Below are 25,401 nucleotides of genomic sequence, written 5' to 3' on the forward strand. Positions count from 1 at the left end.
TTTGTGGCAAAAACAAATATGACTGCAGAATATCATTAACTTGAAATCTACATTGCACTAGATCTGATCTATGTTGCAATCTGCCTCTACAGGCAGCTTTAGATGTCATGACACTACTTTGAGAAATCTATCTGTGAATGCTAATTCATAATACCTTGGTGCTCTTTAGTGTAACTTGGAAACAATCCAAGATAGGAGCAGGCCTAGTTACAGATAATCTCTAGTGCTGCTGATGGAACTCTCATACCTGCTTTTTTTCTGTGGAGGTAGTTCATGCAGTCAGTTGGGAGTCTCTCCCCCTCCCCCCAAAATTCCATGGAGAATCAATGCACAGAGAAGAGGAGGGAGTGGGAGGCGTCACTCCTGCTGTTCTTCCCTTGACCTGCATATTGAGCTGAAAGTGAACACGACTGATGCTTGTTCATGCACAGCAACAAAAGCCATAAGCTACTATAGATCGCACGGGCTGTTTGCATAGCTGTAAAGGTTCGCATCTGCAGAATACAGCTGCGGGACCATGAATGATCCTGTCACTATTGCTGCATGGGAAAGATTTAAATTTTGTCGCATTCAGGGGATGTATTGACATATGTGTGAATCAGCCTTATCGGCTCTTGTCAGCCCCCTTTATACTATTTTATTACATCTATACCCCACCTTTTGTCCAAGGAGCTCCAGGTTGTGTACAGGGTTCCCCTCCTACTTTCTCCTCACAACAGTCCTGTGAGGTAGGTTAGGCTAAGAGACCATGGCTGGCCCAAGGATAGCCAGTGAGCATGGCTGAGAAGGGACAGGATTTCAGCCCTAGGCACTTAGCTCTTAAGTCTGATGCTTTTAACCACTACACCACACCACCTCTCGTTGTGAATAGCATTTTGCAGTTCATTCCCTGGTGCTAGGGATTTGCAGGTCAGCTAATAAGCCAGCTGCGTCCTGTGTCCCTTGCAGCCTAGCAATATAAGGATCGCTTGGGTGGGGGAGGTTACCCTCTGAGCTGAAGTGCCTTGCCCAGTGGCTTGTGCCTGAAAATAGCACTAGCTGCCTTCACTGACTCTACAGTCGCTGACCTGCTTTCTAAATCCCTGTGAGGGAGGCTGGCCGGCCTCTGCAACAGCACCCTCTTCAGGGGAATCCTGATAATGTACCAAAACAGAGGTCCCTTTCCCACTTCCTTTCTTTGGAGGCTGGCTTTGGAAAGATGCAAGCAAGGAATGAATGAAGGTATTTTGGCCAAAGAAAGCATGACTGTAGCAGAAAGGAGCTGATGCCTCTGCTGGCGGATGACGCTTTGCTGCTGTCTCCGAGGAAGCTCCTAGCACAACTCCAGAGCAGCCGAACTGGAGCCTTTACCTAAGAGGTAGGAATGGGCAAATGACAATTTTACTTTCTCATTTTTCCAAACCTAAGTTCAGTTTTCCACATTTCTGCATCAGTTTGCAATTATATTTTTTTTTAAAAAATATTTTTTAAAAGCATGAAATTCAAGCCTATTCCCCCCTAACACATTTTTGTATGCAAAGTATACACATTTTTGCAAAAAACAAAACCAAACCCCAATGCAATGCATTTTTTTTATACATTACTTTTCTTCCTTTATACATAAAAATGTAAGGGAGGTTAAATGGAAGCGGGAGGTGCTTCACACAGTGGTTTAGCAAGTCACACTGTGAAGCGCCTCTTCCCTCCTTTAAAAGAGAAGGGGGCTGGGAGCAAACTGGTGCTGGTGGGGGAGGCAAGGGGATAGGTGAGGGGTAAAGGGTGGTCAGGGGTGGGGGAAGGGTGGCTGGCAAATGAGTAGGCAGAGTTGGCGGGCAGAGCAAGCGGAGGGGGGAAGCCCCTAATATCAATATATACATTGACTCAAGCCTGCACGCAATGCAATGTCTGCACACATTACTGGGCTGGGTAGCTTCGGTGCAAAATCCAGAGCAGTGCAGATTTTTAAGGGTTTCTGTGATAAGCAAAGTCTGGGGGGACAGCTGTTTCCATTAACGCCCCCCTTCCCCAAGTTTGTTTAGGGTGATGTTGATTTCCCCTCTTTTTGTCTTTTTCAGTAAGGCAGAACCTCTGCATTGCAACAGTATGTTAGACATTTCACTTGGCAGCAACAGCTGTAGCACAGTGACTCATGAAGCAGAGAAGGGAGGGGAGTGTGTGCGTTTGTGTGGCAAGCATCGATGCCCCACACAGGAGTCCGTCAGCAACTGACCAAGGATCCCATGTCACAGCTGGTGACGTAAGATCTGCAGATCTTGGTGAGAATCCCGAGTCCCCATTCCTCCGTGTCCTGTTGTGACCCTTAATATTAACGCCGCTGCTTCTCTCTCTCTGTGTGTGTCAGTTCCTGCCTGGTACTCTGTCCTCCCACTTCAGATGCGGCAGAGCTGGTAAGTGTACGGAGATTTCCTGCAAGTCCCCACCCCATAATAACCAGCACATGCTCTTCCTGGCCTATAACACTCCTCAGCAGATAAACGCACCTTTCGGAATGAGTCAGAGGAGGAAAGCGAGTCTCAGTTATAAGGGTGTTTCCCTCCCTTTTCTCTCCTTATGTTTTGCAGTGCCCTGGTGACAAACAGGGAAACTGGAATGAGCAACTGTGGGTTTTGTGTGTGAGCCTGCCTGCTGAGGAACTCAAAGGTGGCATGGGGACCGGTATGAGTAAGGTACAATCCTTGGGGTTCATTGCAACTTAGCAAAAAGTGGGAATGGGGGTGGTAAGGTAGTATGTTATTTTATTTTATTATTTTATTTGTTGCATTTATATCCCATTGTTTCCTCCAAGGAGCTCAAGCTGGCTTACATGGTTCTCCCCCTGTTCATTAAATCTCAACCACAACCCTGTGGTGTAGGTTAGGCTGAGAGGGACTGGTCTTCAAGGTCACCCAATGAGTTTCATGGCTGAGTGGGATTTGAACCCTGGTCTCCCGGGTCCTGGCTGGACACTTGGCCAACGAGACCGCACTAGCACGACTGGGGCTGATGGGACTTGGTAGTCCCCCAAAATCGAGAAGGGACCAGGTTGGCGAAGATTGCAGTGAAGCAACTTGTGTCAAAGAAATAAGGCTCAGTTTGAGCAGTTGTGGAGCAGCTGGTGGCGCAGCAGGGCCGCACCCCAGGGCCAAAGTCCAGTCTCCTGCCCTCCCCCACCCATGACGAGGATGGAAGCAGCAGCAAACAGACACTGTATGCTGGGGCTGAACAGGCTTGATGCTGGCCATCCCAGTGTCCTCCCTTCCTTTCTTTTTAAAAAGAAAGCCAGGTAGGCATGTAAACGTTTTTATTACGTTTACCTTAAAAATTTGGCTCATTATTGTCGGGTATGTGTTAGCAACGCATCAGCAGCAAATTCTAATTATCAATTAACATGGCTGTGATTTAAGTGAGTCTGAGAATGCACACCAGGCATAGGCAAACTTGGCCCTCCAGATGTTTTGGGACTACAACTCCCAACAACCCCAGCTAACAGGACCAGTGGTCAGGGATGATGGGAGTTGTAGTCCCATAACATCTGGAGAGCCAAGTTTGCCTATGCCTGATGCACACTTTCATATTTTTAATCGGGTGGCAAAACCAACTTTTTTGGTGGCTTTTTGCTTAAACACAGGAGTTTTCAAACTGTGGACCACCAGTGGTCCAGAAACTTCACACAGGTAGTCTTTCAAAGCATGTCTGCATTCAGTAGTCATATTGATTTTCAATTGTATGTTTATTGCTTCTTTCATTAGAAATTCAGTTTGATTGATTGCAAATTGTAATACAATAGTATACAATGTAAAAAAGTAAACACTGAGCCAGTGTGCTCAGAATGTCCGACCAGAACCTGAAAGACCAGGGTTCAAGGAACTGAAGCTCACTGGGTGACCTTGGGCCTAACCTACCTCACAGGGTTGTTTTAAGAATAAAAAATGGAGAGGGGAGGACCATGTTAGTCACTTTGAGCTATCTGAAGAAAAAGAAAGTGGGATATAAATGCAATAATAAATAAATGAATAAATTAATAAATTAATAAATGAATGAAGCAAGCAAGCAATAAAAATACAATTAAAAACCATGCAATATCGAGCACAGTGCATCACAACTGCTACAACAGGCATGGTCCTTGGTGAGCATGGCTCTAACGTATCAGGGATGCAGAGGTAGTTGTAAGCCATGGAACAGCAGGGTAGAGGGAATAGAAGCATTGATTGTCAGCTCCACGACTGAAGCAGCACACCTGATCATCGCTGTAAGACCATTAAGTCCATCGTGTAAATTTATCCAGCTGCTCCACTGAAGAGCACTGGATGGAAGGATGAGCTGAGAAGCTGCTAGTTCAAATTTTCATGACATAAGAAGACCCCCGTTAGATCAGGCCAAGGGCCCACCAAGTCCAACACTCTGTCTTCACAGTGGCCAACCAGATACCCCAGTTGGGAAGTGAGCAAGCAGGACCTGAATACAACAGCACTCTCTCTGTTTGAAATTCCCAGCAACTGGTAATTCAGAGGAATACTTGCCTATTACGAAGAATTTACAGTGGCCCCAAGCAAGCTATATTCCCTCAGCCTTCCCTGTCTGCAATATGAGCGATAACAACAATGGCCTACTTTGCAGGGATGTTAGAAGGATTACTAAACTATTGGTCTGTGTCTCCAGAGAGCTCCCAACTCCCTCCAGTTTACTTTTCCCACTTAGTGAGCCTTCCACCCCACTTACACTTGCTGCAGCCTCCTGTTTTTATCAGAAGACATTCAGCAATATTGGTTGGTATTCTTTTTAACAACAACAACAACAACAACAACAACAACTCACTGAAGAACTATTTGTTTAACATGCAGCTGGGTGCCTGGCAGTGGGATCAGTTTACTGCCTGTACAGGGAAAGTCACAGCTTTACTGAATTAAAATTAGATCCTCTGACCCAGATAAAAATGCCTGCTCAAATCAGAGACTGCCGACCTCCCTGTTTCTGGATTGAAATAATTGCGGACAAGAGGTTTTCTCAGCTGGCTGGCTCACTTTCCTGCAAAGGTAGGCAGGATATTCAGCAGAGGCAGGTCTATTAGGGCAAATGGGACACTGTCCCACCAAACTCAGCCTGCTCCTACTTGCCTGCATTCCTACTTCCAACCAGTTCAAGGAGGGTGGCCCTGCCTGTCAGCTTCATCTTCCTTAGTCTCAATGTTGCCCTTGTAGAACACAGCAGGGAGGAGGATGGGGGCAAAACTAGTTGGCTGAGTTGGCTGAGTTAGTACAGTAATTGTCTGCTTCTGCCACTGGCTCTGGCTCCACCTACTGTTGGGCTCCCTGTCTTACACCCTACCAGCTCCTATAGGCACCACCCACCATGGAGGATAGCTCATTGTCATAATGCTTTCTACAAAATCTGACTCGTTCAGGTCCTAGTCTGACGCTCTAACCACTATACCACACTGCCCAAGTTCATTTTGTTAGGAGGTAGGTGGGGAACACAGCACGTTGTAACTGTTCTTTTCTCTTCAGAGCAGGAGGAAGGAATGAGAGAGAGGGGTCCTGTTTTGTTCAGATGTCTCAAGCTAATCATTTAAAAATAGCACCTTCGTGTGTGCCTGCCCTGGATGCCGTCTCTCGTGGAGTTGTTTGGAAGATCTGCGCTGGCTGCTATAGAAACGCAAAACAGAGCCATGGAGTCTCTGGGCCACAGCAGACCCTTGCTGCTGGTGTGAAGCCAAGCCGTGTCTGTTTGAAAGGTCACGCCAGGAAGGCCTGATGTTTAGGTTGCCTGGCGCTTGGTGTGTTCCTTGTGAGGCTGGCAGTGGACGAAGGATTCAGAATGCTGCTTTTTAAAAGGCACCAAATCTATGCCCAAGTCCTAGAACTGAGCTCACAGTCCTCTCATAGGAAGCTGAGATGATAGATAGATAGATAGATAGATAGATAGATAGATAGATGATAGATATGCAGAGTTGGATCGTGTGTGCATCTAGCTCTGGCTGATCTACACTGACTAGCAGCAGGTTCCCATGGTTTCAGGCAAGGAGCTTTTCCCTGACCTACCTGGAGACATGGGCGTATCCCGGGGGGAGGGCAGCTGCCCCCCCCCCAGATCAAGTAAAACAATAGAAATACTTAACTAACTAACCAACCAACCAATCACGTCAGTTCTGCCCCCACTAACGAAAGTCCTGCCCTCCCACAAAAGTCCACTCCCCCCAAAAAAATCCGCTACGCCCATGCCTGGAGATTCTGAGGGTTGTATCTGGGACCTTCTGCATGCAAAGCAGATGTTATGCCTCTGAGCTACAGCCCTGCCCCCAAAATCTGTTCAGAATTCTCTCCTCTCATCCTTTCTTCATTTCAGAAGCCGAGTTTGGGGATTGGGAAGTTATTGCAATGGTTAAAGAATTGGTTGGGGAGGGGAGGAGAAATCCATGTTGGTCTACTGCAAATCATTCAGTGATCTACCAGTAGATACTGGTCCTCATTCTGTGTGCTCTGGGAGAAGGGACTGGGGAGGAATTTATTTCCATTGACATTTAAAGCTGAACTTATCAAATTTGCACTTCCTGAAACAATATGAGAGCAATATAAAAATGAATACATTAATGGACATATACCAAAATGCATTATGAGCACTTGCATGCAAAAACATGTGTATGACTCAAAACTGGGTGCAAAAATGTGCCAGGAGAAATTCTTCCCCAAATGTGGAAGAATTTCCATGAGATTTTTTTTTAAAATGAGACCATTCGTGCAGAAATGTGGAGAATTGAATTTAAGATTGGAAAAATGAGAAATGAAGAGTACAAAAATAGGCAGATACTTCCATCTCTTTTCCTCTAAAAAACATTACTGTTAAGCCTACCCAGATGCATAGAAAGTGTGAATTTTAATTATTATTTTTAGTAATTTAACTTTCTGTATGTTTTAAAATATTGTAATATTTTCTTTTGTTTTCTTGTTTTATCTTTTTGTAAACCACTTTGAGGTTTGCTTGTTTTTTACAATCAATTTTATGAAATAAATAAAATAAGCCCAGGAGGATCTTGTTCACAAGGGACAGTGCTTGCAGCACTAATTATTTTTCTTGGCTTATTTTCAGGTTGTGGGGGGGCTGTACCTTGGAAACATCAGGGGTAAGTGTTTTGCAAACTCTGCCTGTCTCCTAGCAGATGTTGATTATGAGCAGTGTATGTGGCCTCTGCTTCCTCCTCCTCCTCCTAGAATCTAGTGCAACTATGAAATGATGAGTTGGTTTCATCTTTGCATGGTGTATGTATTGTTATAGATTTAGGAGTATTATTACTTATCCCCACCAAGGCCAGGAAGTGTCCTACTAACATAGATTGATATAATGCAAGGGACCATGTGTTTCACAAGGCATATGTGCCATTTTAACATACAGGTAAGTTCTGTGCCATTTTGAAAAACAAAATTTCATTTTATGGTTTAGCATTGCTTTTATTTTGAGTTACATAAGGGGCGGGGAGGGCACAACAATATTTTCAGTTCTTTTAAGGGTCTTAATCTGGGGCTGGATCCATCCACATGATTTAATGTTATAAAGCAAGAGTGCATGTTCATAATTTCTTCATAGTTAGTTTAATCTGTAGTTGTTTATTTGCATTATTTATATACCGCTTATCAAGTGCTTTTCCCAAAGGGTCTTATACAGTATTCGAAAAGAGAGAAAACAAGAACGAAAATGCAAAATAAAAATCACACAACAAATTAACAGCATTAAAAGCCAACCAGTCCCCTTGCAAACATGTACACACTAGGAAAAAATAAAAATAAAATCAGCCCACATATTAGAATCAACAGATCAGAAGGTGGGCACAATCACAAGACAGAAGCCTCCTGTTGTGAATGGGAAAGACTGAAGTTGCTCCTAATATATGTGTGGGTGGACTGCTGTGGTTTAATTCAACAGGAGGTGGAGAGGTGGATGAACAGCTAAATAATGTCCAAATGTGGGCAAATCCTTGCTTAAGAACACAAGGACCACAGTAGATGCTACACATAAGTACCAATATCTTTTATTGAGGGAGATTTTGGATTGGCTAGAAGGGAAAGGGTCAAGTCCTCCATAGCACTTTTCTGGTGATAAATCTGCAGCTTCCAGAGGTTGCTTTTCCCTTTAAAAAATGGGAGAAAGTTTACACACATCTTGCTATGTAACATCTTGTTTTGGTCTTTGCTGGATTAAAGCAAGGGTTATGAACTAATGCGCCTTTTTATTCATCTTGGATCTTAGAAGTCTCTCTTTCTTTCCAGATTCCGAGGACAAAGAGAACTTAGTGAAGAATGGGATCACACACATCTTGTCGGTGCATAACAATGCTAAGCCTGTGCTAGAAGTGAGTACGGAGAGGAAATCTGGAGCATCTTGCATCATAGCAATAAGGAGGAATCCGATTACTTAAAACATGACAGCTGGAAAATATGTAAAATGCTTTAGGGACCCCAGCTGCAGGCCATTTCCCACCCCATTCATTCATATTTCTTTGGCTTCCCCAGCTAAAATGTGAATGCATGAAGGTAATTATTTCTGTGGTGAAGTTATGAAATGTCACAAGCCAGTAGAGGGCAGTGCAATTACAGAAATGATTATGCCAGGTTTCCCAACCCTCCCTCCCTCCACATACTGTGCATTAACAGATCTTGCTTTCAGTTCTCTTGTAATGCCAGATTTGCCTAGTGTAGGGATGGGGAATCTGCATCCCTCCAGATGTTGCTGGACTACAGCTTCCATCATCCTCAACCACTGGTCATACTGGGGTGCTTTAGAAAGAATGCAGTTGGTCAAGGGAGCCGTGGGCTCAAAAAGGTTGAGAACCTCTGGACTAGATGATCCTCAGGGTCCCTTCCAACCCTGTGATTCTATGACTGGCTAGCATTTCTCCAATTTAAATGTAGGCAATACTGAGCTAGATGCGCCAATTATCTGACTCGATACAAGGCACCTTCTGATGTTCTGATGCAGCTGCTGCTAATAGCAGTTTACTCTGCTTCCCTGATGTTTCCTTACCTGATAATTTTCACACTTTATGTGATACTTCACACAGCCAAAGAACCACTTCTGGAAATCTAGCAGCTGTTCAATGCTCATTTCTGTGTTAGCTGTTTCCAGGGCCACACTAACACCTTGCATTTAAAGCACTGTGATGCCACTTTAACAGTCATAGTTCCACCAAAGAAATCTGGGGTGGTTTACTAATCAACTCCTCTTCACAGGGAACTCTGAGAATTGTAGCTCTGTGAGGGCAATCAGGGTTCCCCTAACAGCTCTCAGCACTTGAACTAAGTACACCTTCCAGAATTCCTTAGGGCAAGCTATGACTGTTTAAAGTGGCATGATAGCACTTTAAATTTATAGAGTGAATGTAGCCTAAAAGACATGTTAAAAATCAGGATAGAGGAGCTAGCATTGTAACCAGTAAAACTAATGCAATAAACCGCATGACTGAATACAGCTGTAGAGAGTTGTGTGTGTGTGTGTGTGTGTGTGTGTGTGTGTGTGTGTGTGTGTGTACTGATGGTGTTGTTTTGGGTGGGTGAATTTGCCCAGGCAATACATGCTGCTTTGCTTCCCAAGAAAATACAGCATGTATTTATTTTGAAAATGAACTCCATGAAAGCCATTTTCTTGGTAAGAGATACTGACTAATGTCATCAAGGGGGGGGGGGGGCGGGAAATCAAATGCAGGGAGCAAAAACCGCTCACCAAAGCCGCAGCTGCTTGGACCGCATCTCTGCAGACTTGCCAGACAGATGGCAAATGGGCGCAGAGGTCTTACAACATGATGGAGTGAATGAGGCCAGGGAGAAAAGGGGAACTGGAAACACACGGGTGCATTGAGCAATTTGTCACTCTGGCAAAAAGAATTGCAGAGTCAAGCTCCTTTCCCATGCCTAGCCCTCCAGCAAATGCTGAGAGAGTGTGCATGGGGGTGTGTGGGGGGGTCCCATCTCTGGTAGTGAGCAGGGGTGGGAGGAAGCTTCAGTGGAGAATAGTAATTAATCCTGATATGTATTGTTGTGTGATTGCCTGGGAAGGATGGGGTGGGGTGAGGACAGGAGAGGGAGAGGTTAGCAACTGCCTGGAAGATTTTACTGTTGCAAACGTGTTGCAACACTCTCCGCAAAAAGTATTTTCGATACTAGTGGTGTTGCATCCCCCCCTCTTAAAAAAAAAAGCAACAACCTACGTATAGATGAACCAAGTTGAGAATGACTTGGTCCAATAGAAAACAATCTGAAAATTGTGCAGCAGCAGCAGGTAGACTCAAGTTGGATGAGGCCTCTGCTCTGTGGTGTGCTTAGCTTGATGCTTAATTTGGACTATATCAGTGCCCTCTCTCTTTTTCTGCATCTGAACATAGGAAGCTGTGATATGCCAGCTCAAACCATGGGCTTCTCCAGCCCTGTATTGTCTATTTAGGCTGGTGGCAACTATCCAGGGTCTTGGGAAGAGAGAGAGCTTTCTCCACAGTCACCTGCCACCTGAGGTCCTTTCAGCTGGAGATACAGTGGTACCTTGGAAATCGAACGGAATCCGTTCCGGAAGTCCGTTCAACTTCCAAAGCATTTGGAAATCAAGGCAAGGCTTCTAATTGGCGGCAGGAAGCTCCTGCAGTCAATCAGAAGCCGCGGTAGCCCCATTGGACGTTCGGGTTCCAAAGAACGTTCACAATACCGGAACACTCACTTTCAGGTTTGCGGCATTTGGGGGCCAAAATGTTTGACTCGCAAGACGTTCGGGATCCAAGGTATGATGGTATTCAGGTTTCACATTTAAGCTGATTTGGTGCTCTTGCACAGCAAACCTATTCCACCATAGCATTAGGCTTATGGGGATGAGAAAAGTGATGGGAAGATGCAGTGGAATGCCTGGGATATTTCCTTGATGACAACATTTAACTGTGATTCCTGCATTGCAGGGGGTTTGGACTAGATGGCCCCTGGGATCCCTTCCAAATGTACAATTCTATGATTCTAACCTCCCTGAAAACAAATTGGAATGAATGCTCGGCAAGCCATTGATGTTGCTTACGGCCCTCACACACCTAGTGGAAAGAGATCAGGGAGGGTCAATGCTCAACTAACAGGTCATCTGACAGCAACCATCTACATTGGGGCTTATTAAAGCATCATAAAACAGTGAGCAAGGTTTTATGTTTCCTAGAACTCTTCCATCAGGCTGGCTGCATCTGATCAGAACTCTTCCATCAACCTGGTGCAGAGGGCGTAATGCAGATTTGGGGCATAATTACTTGTTATGCTGGGGCTCTGAAAAGGGAAAGCATCATAGGGGCACAGTTTGAAGCAGGGAGCCCTGGAGCACCTCAATGATCCAGACTTACAAATAGTGCTGTTTTCCATAGTGCCACAATTATTATTTTTCAAATGACAACATTTTAGAGTTGTCCAACAGAAGTACCCCTGAACCTGGATGGGTTACTATGTCGGCAAATTTTACCCACTTCTGTGGGTAATAATAATAATAATAATAATAATAATAATAATAATAATAGTATGCCTCTTATCTGAATGGGTTATCCCAGCCACTCTGGGTGGCTTTCAAAAGGGGAAAAAAAGTTGTGGCCATGTTTTGATTCCCCAGTCGTGCCTGGTGGTGGAGGGAATGAAGCAGAATCTGACCCCAGAGCTGGACCAGGTAGTCTCCAATTTAGTCTAAGCCAACTCAAGTTTATTTTACAATGCTGTGGTCTGAACTGAATCTCGTGATCAGTACACATTTCTAAAATTTAGCTCCAAGATAATGAGTTGTTTGGCTCTTAATCAGATGAGGTTGTGCTAAGTGCAAATAACAAATCTGAGGTTACGCTGAGGACTATCACAGAACAATAGCAGATGTCCCGCCATTTGTTTACTGTGCTGTGCCTCCTGCATGAAGTGGAATGCACAAGTCCCTTGTAAAGTTTGTCTCTTTTTTCACAGGACATGACCTACCTCTGCATATCAGCCTCAGACTCTTCGAATCAAAACCTGTAAGTTCTCTCAGGGTTTTCAGCCTGTATACAATGCAAACATGCTAGCTTTCCTGGAGAGCAATCCTGTTTTCGTCACTTGTTGTTCATCAGAGAAACCGGTTTTGTAATCAACACACTGATCCATCTTATGTTAGTGCATGGAGCAGAGATGGGAAACCTCAGGCTGGGCCCTGAATGTGGTCCTCCAAGCCTCTCCCTGGCCATGCCCTCATTTCCTTAGACCACATCATTCACTCATTGACTCTGCTTGAGTGCTTAACCTCGAATTTGTCCTTGAACTCTGACACTGCCCTTCATTTCGCTGAATGGAAGACAGTGTGAAAGTGTGTAGAAACTAGCTGTCTGTAAAAAAGGAAAATTCACATTTGTTGCTCCACCCACTTTTGCCTCCAGCCCTGCCCATCACTGGCATGAGGCCCCCAGAAGGCTGCTTAGAAGGCAATGTGGCCCTCAGGCTGAAAATGGTTCTTTACCCCCAAGACAAAGCATGACCTGATCTCTTTTCTTTTATGGGCACAGGATTCAGTGTCTCAATGTGAACTGAAAAGCTACCCCCTCAGATGAAAGGGCCCTTTCCCTGAGCTAGAGGTTCCCTCTGAGGGGACTGAGAAGCTTGACAAGAAAGTCCTGCTCCAGCAAGTTTTTTTTTTGGGGGGGGGGAGGAGAGGGTGTTTTGTTTATTCCCTTCCCTTCTTATTTCTTTTTCTTTCAATCATAACATGCCTCTAAGCAATGGGCCACAGGAAGGAAGTTTTGCTCTTAAGGGGTTATTTTCTGCACATTGCATTAGACTCTGAATTTCACAATCCTGGTGAACTTAGAAAGGTTCCCCCCCCCCAAGAGTCCAGATGAGACTGGGTGACTTGGAATGACCCATAGTTAGTGGGCTGAAAGTGGGGGTTGTGACCCATCACCACCCACTCTTGCTTTCCAAGAGGGTTTTAATGCCACACCTGCAAGATCACAGCCTCGGTGATCTTAACCACAGCCTTAACCACAGCCAGCGTGGTGTTGTGGTTAAGAGCGGTGGACTCGTAATGTGGTGAACCGGGTTCGCTTTCCCACTCCTCCACATGCAGCTGCTGGGTGACCTTGGGCCAGTCACACTTCTCTGAAGTCTCTCAGCCTTACTCACCTCACAGAGTGTTTCTTGTGGGGGAGGAAGGGAAAGGAGATTGTTAGCCGCTTTGAGACTCCTTAAGGGGAGTGAAAAGCGAGATATCAAGTCCAAACTCCTCCTCCTCCTCCTCCTCCTTGCAAATTGGTCCAGAATGATGACTGTACCATTTTGTACATTCACAACATTCAGAAACTTGCAGTGAAAGAGTGCAGGAAAAACCATGTGGAGGTGCTTTAACCATTCTGGTCATGAGTGGAGTAGGGCAGATAAAGGGTGCTATGTCTGATCATGATGGAAAAGACCCACAAGTAGCCTCTGGCTCTCACACTTCCTCCTCTTCTCCTTCAGCCCTACCACCAGGAGACTGGAAGCTTCTCCCCTGCCATGTTTGCTGTGTCTTCCAAACTGTGGTTAATCTTAACTATAGCTTGTTTGAGACAAGCCAACTTCCAACCAGGGGTTATGAAACATTTTATAATTCATGGCACAACAGGTGCTACTCCTGTAAGAAGAAGAAAAACAGAGAAAACTACACACTGCTGTAGGGTCATTTATTTATTTTAATAATGCATGTACCACTTAATATGTATTTGGGTAAAATAGGAATGTAGCATGAACTGCATATTGTGGAAAGTTGCTTGTTTGCTATGCATCTGGACATCTCCTAAGTTATCATCACCTAATTTTACATGCTAGTTCCTGAGATCGAAGAGTGGGTTTTTGTCTATGCTGAGATACAATTGGGTGCCATTTGGAATCAAGATGGTGGGCTTGAACCTTTCAAAACTGCACTGATTGTAACTACTGATTTCAAAACTGCACTGATTTTAACCAAGGATTTCAAAACTGCACTGATATTTTAACCAAGGATTTCAAAACTGCACTGATATTTTAACCAAGGATTTCAAAACTGCACTGGTTTTATAGAATTCCTGAGCAACAATGGGTATGAGGTTGCTAGTATATCTTAAGATCAGTTAAAACTAGCCATCTCATCAGAAAAACTCACTTAAAATGCCTGAAATAAAAAGTGTGTGCATCCTGCAGAGAAGAAAATTAATTATTATTACAACAACAAGAACAGCAGCAACGAGTGGTGTAGCGTGGGTAGCCAGCTCCCGAGGCTGTGGGTAGCGGGTGGGTAGGAGGGAGGGAAATGGACAGAGTACGCATGTGCATTCAACTGCCTAATGGTGTCAACATCACCCAGGATATTGCAGCCTCAGAGATAAGAAAAGAAGAGTCACTCTGTTGTATGGAAAGGTCACTTTCTGGTTCTCATGGAGAAGCCGTTTTCAGTGGAGCCCAGGGACGAAAGTGGGCAGCTGTACTGAGGCAGCAGTGGGTATTGAAATTTTGCACCCCTGACAATGTTGTGGTGGGACAACTGCCCCATGGCTCCCCTACACTACACCACTGGCAGCAGCAACAACAATTCCATTTTGACTTTTAAATAAACAACAATTCTGCACTCAGGATCTAAAAATAGATTACCAAATTGAGAGGATTCATTACCGCGTCATCCACTTCTCATCAGGCCAGAGTAAAGAAATCGAGAAGGGGATTTTACAGTACCTGAGTGTTATTTCTGTGAATGGAAACACCTTTTGTTGAGGTGTCAAGGACCTGGGATGAGTCTCCTTTTTCTCAGCATGCCTCAAGTTTACCAGGCTTATCATCAAGCAGGAAATCTGACTGCCACGTACAGTGTTAAGTGCCTCTTTACTGGCATTGCTTCTGGCGCTGCCCACACCTTTGTTTGGTTTCATTTTTCTTTCATTTCCTTTTCGTAAGTGAAGGTCAAAGGAGGTGCTGTCAGTTCCTTTGCCAGCATCAGAGGAGTGGCACCAAAGGGTGAAAGGGAAGGGGGAGGGGCAGGAATGTGCACAGATCTGACTGCAGGTGTGGATAACTCTTAGTGATGTGATGCAGTGATCTTGTGCCCTTGTGTGCAGACTTAGGAGGGTGCAGGCTTGCACAGATGCCTTATACTTTTTGGCATTGTCTTGGTAGACAGTGGAGGAGTGCACCGCCTGCTGTGGCTGTAGAGACATAGGACAGACATGTTTTGTTGCAGCTGGGGCAGATGAGGGCATTTAGTTGTGCTGCTGCAGATGCACCATGGCATTTCTTCTCCCTGAGCTCCGCACAGTCTGGTGACTGCTATGGATACACAACCTGTCTGTCTGTCTGCCTCCAGGCACTGCAGTTGTCTGCAAGGGATTCCCACAGGGTGGGGTTGATGTTGCCAGCCTTCATGTCACATTTGCAGACGTCTTTGTAACACAGAGTTGGTCTGTCAATGTGCCTGGAGCTGAGTCTTATACTGCCTCATTCTGTCTTATACTGAGTCAGACTGGTGGTGGCTCTCCAAGGTTTCAGACAGGGGTCTAAAACCTGGAGATGCTGGGATTAAACCTGGGATCTTCTGCAGGCTACTCATGTGCTCTGCTACTAAGCTACAGCACTTCCTTTCTTCATCCGACCATCAATCCATCTATTCCAGCAGCCACCTTTTCACCAACCAGATGCCTCTGGAAAGCCTACAAGCCTCTCCTGCAGTTGCGTTTGGCATTCACAGCTATACTGCCCTTGGACAGTATAGTTCTCTAGGTTCTATTTAGCTACCAGCACACCTATGAGCCACTGATAAGCTCATCTCCTCCATGAAATTGTCTATTTCCATTTGAAAGCCATCTAAGTTCTCCAGATGACCAGTTTATTCAGCATTCTTCCTGAGTGGCTTGCACAAAGCTAATGCAGAGTTTAGATTTGGTCTGGTCTTTAATGAGCATTCATTCTGATATGTTTGCAGGGCGGTTATACGGCAATGAACGTTCATCTTGATTTGTTTGAGGGGTGTTGTTACACCTTCCCATTAGTCATTCATTCATTCCATACTTTCCAGTGCATTTCCTTGTCACTTTCAATCTGTCCTGCAACATACTGACAATATGAAGTCAATTTCCACCATCCCATCAAGTGGTAGTGAGTTCGTGAATTAATAATAATGCATTGTGTGATGAAGGACTTCATTTAGTTTGTTTAAGATCTACTCAGTTGGATGACCCTGAGTCCTAGACCAAATCTACACCATAAATTTAAAGAAGTATCATATCAATTTAAACACTTACATTTACCTCCAAAGTATCCTGGGAACTGTTGTTTGTTAGGGTGCTGACAGTTTATTTATTTATATTTTATTTATTAAATTTCTATGCTGCCCTTCATCTGAAGATCACAGGGCAGTTTACAATATAAAACACACAATATAAAGCACGTCAAAGCAAATTTCTGCTAATAAACACATTTTTACATGCAGTTTTTACTCATTCCCACATTTCTGCGAGCAATTTCCCCTAATTTAATGCATCTTTGTATGGTATTTTCATTAATACCTTCATTTATTTGCACCCTTTCCCCTAATATATGCATTTTTGTAAACATTATTCCATTGGAGAACTGCATCACAAAATTTTGGATGAGTAACACTTTTTGAAGGATAGCTGTGATTTGGTTCTCATGCTGAATCAAATTTCACCTTCATCTCTAGTTCAGGGCAAACAATTCCTAATTTTTCTTCTTTGCTCTCAGGATACAACACTTCAAGGAGTGCATCAAGTTTATTCATGAATGTCGGCTACATGGAGGAGGATGTCTCATTCATTGGTGAGCTGCTTTTCTTTGTCTTTCCTTTTCAGGATGGGGCGCACACTATAATATATGTATACGGACATTTATATATCTCTGGAAACCTGCTGGCAGTCATTCCTAAACTAGACATACATACACGACTGATCTGGCTCCCTTAACCTTGCAGGATGATTTTCATTCAGGCTTGAAACAATCGTTGTCTGAAAAGTGGCAGTGTTATGAGTTTTTCCATGAGTTATCTTATCTTCATGGGAAATGAAATGGCCTGAACAATACTCAGGCAACACATTGCAGATGCTGAATGCCAAAATGATCTAGGTTTAACCTCAAATAACATTTTAATTGACAGAGCACTTCAATCCTACAAACAGTCAGCCATCTTTATCTGCTCTCTGTTCCAAAACACCACAGAGCCTTCGCTCTGGTGCATTTAAATGCTGTTATACTAGCTGTTTTGGAGGGGAGGTTTCAAATAATTCCCTAATGTCAACGTAAATGTCCCTGTGAATCAGGAGAGGAAGATTCAACAACTCATGCTCTTATGTATTGCTCTTCTCCTCATGATATACCTAACATTTTTACTAGAAATTCCAAGGACATTTGGATGCATTTTATGCTTCCAGATCACAAGGCATTCACCTCTTCCAGGATGGCGAAATACCTACCAGGGATGAATTTTAGCAAACTCACGATTCTGTTCCTGGTGTTCTACAGTACAGTACATTTACTAGTAATTTTATTGTTATGGTTCTCTATTTTGTATGGTTTTGTTTTATTTTATAAATTTGTACAAAGTTTCTTTTTTGAATACTGGTCATTGATCATTATAAAGAGATTGATATACATACATTTAGGTCACACAAATTTGCTAGAGTTTAATATAGGCTGAGATAGGAGAAAAATAAAGGCTGCAATCATCTCTATATATACTCGGAAGGAAGCAGTATTGAATGTAGCGGGACTTCAACCACTTCCAGGTGACAAATTTATTGAGCATTCAGCTTGATTTGTTTGTACAAAGTTTGCAGGGAGGTTAGGTGACACCCGGTAGTCACTGAGAGTCCATTCGGATTAGTTTGTGGGGAGGTCAGATGTTGTTGCATCAAGGAAACATTATCCCACACTTTTCTGTGCATCTTCCTATTCCTTATTGCAAAGAGTCTTATTTTTTTTAGGGGGGCTGATTTGTTGTGCGGAAGCTCCAAATAAACTTCCCTTGCACAACCTGAATTTGCTGATATGTGATTCAGTCCCACCAGAAAACAGCAACAGCCTGGAAGCATCCCTGGGCTGTGTTCATACTCCTGTTTGCTGTGCACTTACGTGATTCTAGTGCTGGGTTTTTAATCCATGTTCATACAACATTATCCAAAATGCATATGTATCTCTTGTTCTACGGTACTACTGTCTGGCACTGTCGTTTCTCAAAGGAGTGACCCGCTGACTGCAGTCCTTAAGCTGTTCCTAGTTCATTTCTTGCCATGGGGTAAAGACATCTTTGCTCTGTCAATGCTCCCTGGTGTGCACACAAACAGAGATGAATTGAAGCTGGTGCTGATGTGAACAGTTGTAAGGGGGGAGGGAAGAGGTGTGAAATGCCTGGGGGACAGGGAACAACTTTGCTGAGCTCTAAGATGGTAAAGTGAGCATACTTTTACTTTAAGTGGACATGGATAGGATTGCACTGTCAACAACCTTTTGCTTTCCCCTAAAGCTGGATGTTATCGTTGGAATTCTGAAATCAATGGCCTGAGCTAAAGAAGCAGGTCTTGCTTTTGTTCCGTTCAGCTAGCACTGAAGGATTAGTTTGGCATGCTGTTGCAGCTTTTAGCTACTCCCCCCCCCTAAAAAAAAAAGGATTCCTTATGCAAGCTGCAGCAAATTTATTCAGATTTTACAACCAGTCAATGTATCATGTGTATTGTGTAGAAACCATTTGCAGAGGGTGGGGCTGGAGCATGAAGATATCCGCTGCCGACTAGACACACTCCTCTATTCTGCCTCCTTCGTTTTGCCCCATTCTTTGGATCCTAGCCAATGGCTTCATTAGCCAAGTAGAGGCTTCAAAAGGGCGATGAGCCACTCCACTCTCACTGTCAAATCCACTCCCAGCATCTGTCATCAACCATGTCCATCATTTCAAAGCCTTTTCTCTCTGCTTGTCTCTCATTTTGATAGCCAAGAGTCACACCAAGATCATGTCAAGTTTTTATACATGTAATGGTTTTTTCATATATATATATATATTTAATGCCCTTGTTTTAACAATATGCGTAATTGCTTTATATGCTTTTATTGTAGCCTGCCTGCTTTTATTGCATCTTTTTACCCTGGCCTTTGACACCTGAGACATGTGTTTTCAGGACCCACCCATTTGTTTTAACTGTTTTTAATGCTGATTTTTAAATTGTTGCAACCTGCCCTGGCACCTGAAAGTGAAGGGCGAGTCGGGAATTTAATACCACTACTACTAATAATTCTGAAATTGCTTTGATATGCTCCGTGGGAAGTGAGTCATAAAATTAATCAAATAAAAAAATAATCATGTTTAATCTGTGACCTCTGCCTTTATGGCATTGTAAATCTATGTTGTTGATGCTGTGGGTTCTGCCACGTGGCAATTCATGGTGGAGTCCGTTTTTTGCAGCATCCACACAACAGCGCCCCCATCGTAAGGCCATCCCATATCGTCCCCTTCCATTTCATCTGCTTCCATTTCATTCTTTTTCTAACTTACCAAATTTCCGGCAGAAAAAATGAAAATGAAAATGAAAAAATAACATTGCGTAGCATTTTGATGAGGATGATGTCATATGGACACTGTAAAAAGCTTGCAGCCCTGAGTAGAACAGAGTCCACAATAAACTGCCATTAGAAGTACCCTGTGAGAGCAGGCCTTTTAAGTGGTGGCCCCTTGTCTGGGCAATGGTCTCTTGAGGGAGATGTACCTGGCACCATTTTTGTCAGTCTTTAGGCACCAGGCTAAGCCCTAACTGTTTACCCAGCCCTTAGATTAATTAATTTTGCCTGTTACGGGGGTGCTCATCTTTTAGTGGGGTGGATAGGACTTGTCCTTAGTAATATGTTGCTGGATGAGCATTTTATATATTTTATATTGTTGGTGGTTTTAATTTTTCCTAGTTTTACATTGCTGTTATCTGTTATATTTTAGCTAGTCAAGTCACTTTGAAACTTTTAATGGTATAAAGTTATCGGTAAATGCAATAAACAGCAACAACAAAACACAGTAACTTTAAACTGCTGTAAGCGACTCTGCATATTTCACAGGCAGGTATTGGACGGATGGGCTAGAAATCTCTAAATAAATAAATGAAGACTCAAGGATTTTGAAAGCTAATAATAAAGTCAAGAAAATATGAAAAACCCTGCTGGATTAGGCCAGAAGTCCATTGAGTCCAGCATCTTGTTGTCATAGTGGTCTATCAGATGCCTATGGGAAGGCCACATGCAGGACCTGAATACATGCAGAATCTCTCCACTTGTGATCCTCAGGAACTGGTATTCAGCAGCATACTGTCTCTGAAAAAGGAGGTAGAATGGAGCCGTGGTATTTAGCAGCTGTTGATAGCCTTATCCTCCATTTAGGTGACGAAATGCAAAACGGTACTTGATAAGAGGGTGTCCATCTTGAATTCTATGATGCATGAATGCATGTACAAACTTCGGAATATATCCAATAGTGGAGGGAGCAAGACTTGCACAATCTTAACATGGGTTTTCTTCACCCCTGTTCCAAATTGAAAACATTGCTCCTTTATTTCCGCTCAACAGCTTAGCTGGAGTGTCTCGCAGCACCACCATCTTGGTGGCCTACCTCATGACGGTCACTAACTTTGGCTGGGAAGAGTGCCTGACAGCCACCAAAGCTGTCCGTTCTTATGTGAGCCCCAACTTTGGCTTCCAGGAACAGCTTCAGGAGTATGAAGTCACTCTGCTCAAGGAGGTAAGGCTTCATGTTTCTGAACATTTTCAGGTTCATGTCTTCAGAGATACCTGAAAGTTAGCTCTTTCCTAGTTCCTCTCTCACACAGTGATGAGAGAGGAATCAGAGTCAGTTTGCACTGATAGGCAAATCTCCCTAATTCACACTTTCTGAACAATACTTGTACCAAAATACAGCCATCCTTCGAAGGTGTCCTGGACCTAAGCTGATTGTTGAAGAACAGTGAGACAGCAAGTGAAAGTACTTTTTCTTTGCAGCAAATGTTTTTTTCCCCAGTGCCCCAAGGAAACCCAGTGTGAGCATGTCTCACAGCTGAGACTGTCCGCAGGTTCCTCCTGACTCCCAACATTTACGGGTCTAGTGCCCTGTGCTTTAACTTCCCTTCTCAGAAAGTTGTTGCTTTCTTTAAAAATAAAGAACCTCCAGGATATTCTGAGAATATCCCATGCTGAGGAGTAGGCTGAAGGAGGGTGGAAAGATGAGGCGGTGCTGCACAAGAAGGCTTTCGGAGAAAAATGTACCACAGTTTGCAAAAACTATTTGAGCCAGGCATTCCCCCAAAGGGCACAAATTCAGCTGATTTGGGCATCCCCCATGAATTCAGCTGACTTGGGCGTCAGGCATGCCTCCTCGCAGAATGGAACATTTCCCCAGGGAAGGATATTTGGTTGCTGAAGATATGAAGTGGCCCTTTCCCCTCTACTACTGTTTGTTTTGGGGCATAATGCAGATCTGTTCTATGTGAAAGGGCAGGGCTGGGAAACCTCAGGCCAGAGGGCCTAATGTGGCCTCTCTGCCTGGACCTTGGAACTCCCCCCAGACCATATCCATTCCCATGTCACACCAAGGGGTGTAGTGGTAAATTGTGCAGGGTCCCTTCATGGTAGTCATAAACATTATACAGCCTTCTAAGTTTATAGAACAATCTTACAATTATACAATGATAGTAATAAGGGATGCATTGAAACAATCTGTGCAGATCCCTTGTTGTATTTCAGCTAGATCTACTATTTTCTGTGCACGTGTGTGGGCAAATGATTTGGACCTAATGGTTCTGTGCTCCTAAATACATAAGCTTTGGAAGATACAGAAGAACTCATTGTTCTTCCTGAGCACCATCTCCAGAGTGACCCTAGGAGCCAATTCTCAGTGGCTGACTCACCTCCTTTCACTGTGGCACCAATCAGCACAAAGGATGAGATTACTTCTTCTCAGTAGCTAAAAAGCTCTTCTTTTATGCTGATTTGGTAGCTATAGGATGCTGGAGACAGAGACCCTGCCTGCTGCAGAAATAGTAACGGGTCCGTCCCTGATTGCCTTTTTGGTCAGCTTGTGGGCTTCCAGGAGGCAGAGGGTGGGTTGCAGAGAGCAAGAGAGGGGGTCTGCAGTGCACAGGTCTGCTACAGTGCAGTCTCGGGTTTTGTGTGGGCAGGGGAGCAGTGATGGGTTGGAGAGCAAGAGAAGCAGTTTGCAGGGGCCTAGTCCAGTGGAGGAGAGAGAGGTAGGCCCATATGCCCATATCAAATCAATTGTAATGGATTGATTTGAAGTCACATCTGCACCAGGTAAAGTAATTTTTAGCCCCCCAATTCTCTCCCCCCCCCCGACCAGTCCCTTATTTGGCCTGACCAAAGGTGGCAACCCTGACCTTTGAAATGATTGAACAGGGCTCCTCTTTTCTCTAGAAAGTGGCAAGAACCACTTTCACTTTCAGTTCTAAATGAAAGTCACTCTGTGCTGCAGCTATATCTGTGGGCGGAGACTACGAGACTTGGGTGTGGAGGACTGATGTTCTGCTCCACAGGGCAAAGCCAAGCAGCTTATCTCTGGTTTCTCTGGCAGTTTATGTATTTAATTTTTTTTTTGAGGCTGGCTTCCAACTGACAAGCATGTCCAAAGCAGCAGATAAGAGAAATAAAAATAGCAATATCATTGTGCTTACCCTCACTGTGAAGATTTCCAGGGACAGGTGCTTCCCTTTGTTTGGTTTTCTTGGGAAGGAGGCTACTGGTCCTGGTGACTCCCCCCCCCCCCCCGCTTTGCAATGTTTGCATTATATTTACAGGTACACAGATTGCATGTAGGTGGAGACACAGCTTAACCATTCCAGCAGACAGCCACTGTTTCCACCAGAAGCCTAAGCTACTTGCAAAGCCCTCTTGTCTATATGGCTTTCTTAGGGTTGCCTCCATTGAAATTAATAGCCATGGCTTTCAGTGGGTAACTGAGTATGGGTATGCTGCCCACAACCTATTTTGCAGAGAAAGCAGAGAGTTTAACATGCAGAGGTCCTTGAACATTTTTGGGCTCAGGGGCACATTTGGAAATCTAAGGAATTGTTGTGGTTGCACCACAAAATACCCATTTCGCAGAAGAAAAACTAGCAAAGCTCGGAACCTACCAAAAAGCAGGCAAAACATCACCCATTCAAGAAACAAACAAACAAATAATACACATTAAAAATATCTCTAGAAAACAGGCAATTTCCCTGAAAGCCAAAGACTTAGTAAAACAAAAAACCAAGTGCAAGCAAAACAGAGTCCTCCACCCACCCAAGCAGAATGACACTTGACTTTTGCCGTGAATGCAGGATCGGTTACTTTGAGGCAGTTTGGGGTTATGGATCACATTGTTTACTTGCAAGTCCTTGATAGGAAATAAACCAAGTTTCCTTTTTACTGTGTGACTAGCTAGCAGCATTGCACCTCCGCCTTGAAACAAAACATTGCATGCTTTCCTGATTAAAAGAATAAAAGTTGTGCATTAGATTTCCATGGCCCAGAGGGCAGATATATTATTACATGCAATCTTAAAAAAAAATCCCACTGGAAGTCCCCCAATAGGCTGGGGGTAGCCCACTTAAGGACATGAATGATCAGGGGACCATTAGCACAGCTGTGCGTGGGAGGTGGCGCTCACAAGGGATCCTCCCTGCGTGGGGAATCAGCTGTAAGGGTTATGTATTCATTATTTCCTAATTCTTTACTCACATGGTTTTAGGTAAGTTCCTGCAACTTTTATTCTGAGTTGAATTGAACACACAGGGTGTGAGTTCCCTGCCCCCCTGTTTAACTAGCTCAAATGTCTTGCTCAAAACAAACAGCAATGACTCTGCATTTAAAACACAGCTGCTGCTTTTTCAAATATTTTTTTTTTAAATTGTCATATTTTTGCACAGCAAGCAGACAAGAGAGGAGGGGAGAAAGAGGAGATATTGAGTAGGATGCTAATAATAACATAAGGCAGGGGATACAAACCAGAGAAACTGCTGTGGGCAATGACAACCTCCCCACTTAGGTGGCTATTTGAACAATGTAGTGAGAATCCATTTGCAAAATAGACTACAGCATTCACTTGTCATTTCATCATAATTGTATAAGGCCAGGTGCTTCTGACATACACCTGTTAGGCCAGTCTTCCTCATCCTGGTGCCCACTGGACGCTTAAGACTACAACTCCCACTGGCCCCCAGCCAGTAGAAGCTGATGGGAGTTGTAGTCCAAATCATCTGGAGAGCACCAACTTGGGAAAGGCTTCACTGTGCCAATTGGTTTTACCTGCATTGCCTGCATTGTCTTTGCTCATCCTTCATATCTTATGCAGCTTCTCTGGGATTTTGTCTTGACAGTACAGGGCCTGGATTCAGCAGGAGTATGGCAAGAATCCACTAAGTGACCAAGAGGACTTGCAGTGCTTACTTTCCCAGCAAGAAGAGAAAGCAAACCAGCAGCAAGGTGGACTCAGAGAAACTAACTGGATCAATGCCCCGAGCCAAACTAGCTCTCAGCCACATACCACCTATGACAGCAGCTGCAGCCACAGCCGGTGGATGAATAGATAGCAAGAGCTCATTAAAGACTTGGAAGAACTCTGCCTGTTATCTCTTTAAGGAGAACACAGCTTAGTTATTCTGACCCACAGTGAGGAGTGAATAGATCAGCTGCATCTTGGACATGTTGTGGGTGCAATCGGCATTACTCAGTGGTTCAGAGTCAAACTCACTCTATTTCCCACCCCCGCCTCTGCCACAGGCTTGTTGTATGGCCTTGTTAGGTAGCATCTGTTGTCTCTCTTTGGGTTGCCCCTGGTAGTTGGGATTAGCACAGCCATTGGGGGCTTTCTGAAGTCAATGAGAGAAAGTGAGATGATGGTTTAGAGCCAAAGATGAGGTTTCCAGGAAGAGAAATTTGAGACACAACAACATTGAATCTAGCATGATGAGCAGATGGAAGTTGACTGGCTCATTGGTATTGGGGGTGCTTTCCCAAGTGACGTGGAGGGCTTTTGGCTTGAGTCCAGGCATTTTCATTTCTGAGGTCCTCCAGACAATCTGTTTATTGAGCATTCAATCTGATTACAGAGCTTAGGTTATATTCAATCTTTATTGAGTATTCATTCTGAGTTCTTTGCAGGGAGTTTATACCACAATAAACATTCTTCCTTATTTGCTTGCAGGGCGTTTACAAATCTCCTTTTTTTAAGTGGATTTGTTGCACTAGGGTGGCAAGAGGGCTTTAATCCAACAGGGCTTTAATTGCACAGAACTAAATTTCCAGGACATGCTTGAATCTTGCAGTGCTTTTCATTCAGAGCCAGCAAAACACCAGCAGCTTGGTGTTAGCTGTTGTGTATTTTGTTGCTGAAAGCCATATTCCAAAATACCAATAAATATAAAATGCACTAAAA

At 44.0% G+C, this 25,401-nt stretch overlaps 1 protein-coding gene across 1 annotated transcript; it reads left to right on the forward strand.

The window, feature by feature from the left end:
• The first annotated feature begins 1,205 nt into the window (after nt 1-1,205).
• Nucleotides 1,206-25,401, forward strand: LOC308483709 (dual specificity protein phosphatase 22-A-like). Its single transcript, XM_081017867.1, has 10 exons — nt 1,206-1,357; nt 2,055-2,255; nt 2,342-2,387; nt 2,562-2,666; nt 7,063-7,096; nt 8,238-8,320; nt 11,925-11,974; nt 16,692-16,766; nt 20,544-20,715; nt 24,344-25,401. Exons 4-10 carry the CDS (start codon nt 2,646-2,648, stop codon nt 24,554-24,556), a joined length of 648 nt encoding a protein of 215 aa, XP_080873993.1. The 5' UTR covers nt 1,206-1,357; nt 2,055-2,255; nt 2,342-2,387; nt 2,562-2,645; the 3' UTR covers nt 24,557-25,401.

Source organism: Podarcis pityusensis (assembly GCF_964106645.2).
Source record: "Podarcis pityusensis genome assembly, chromosome: 8".
Lineage (NCBI taxonomy): Eukaryota > Metazoa > Chordata > Lepidosauria > Squamata > Lacertidae > Podarcis > Podarcis pityusensis.

Excerpts from the sequence above, each read along its gene's own strand:
- LOC308483709 (XM_081017867.1), top strand. The coding sequence starts at position 2,646 with ATGGGGACCGGTATGAGTAAG. Across the intron at positions 7,097-8,237 it reads GTACCTTGGAAACATCAGGG|ATTCCGAGGACAAAGAGAAC; the intron begins GTAAGTGTTTTG and ends CTTTCTTTCCAG. Across the intron at positions 20,716-24,343 it reads AAGTCACTCTGCTCAAGGAG|TACAGGGCCTGGATTCAGCA; the intron begins GTAAGGCTTCAT and ends TTGTCTTGACAG.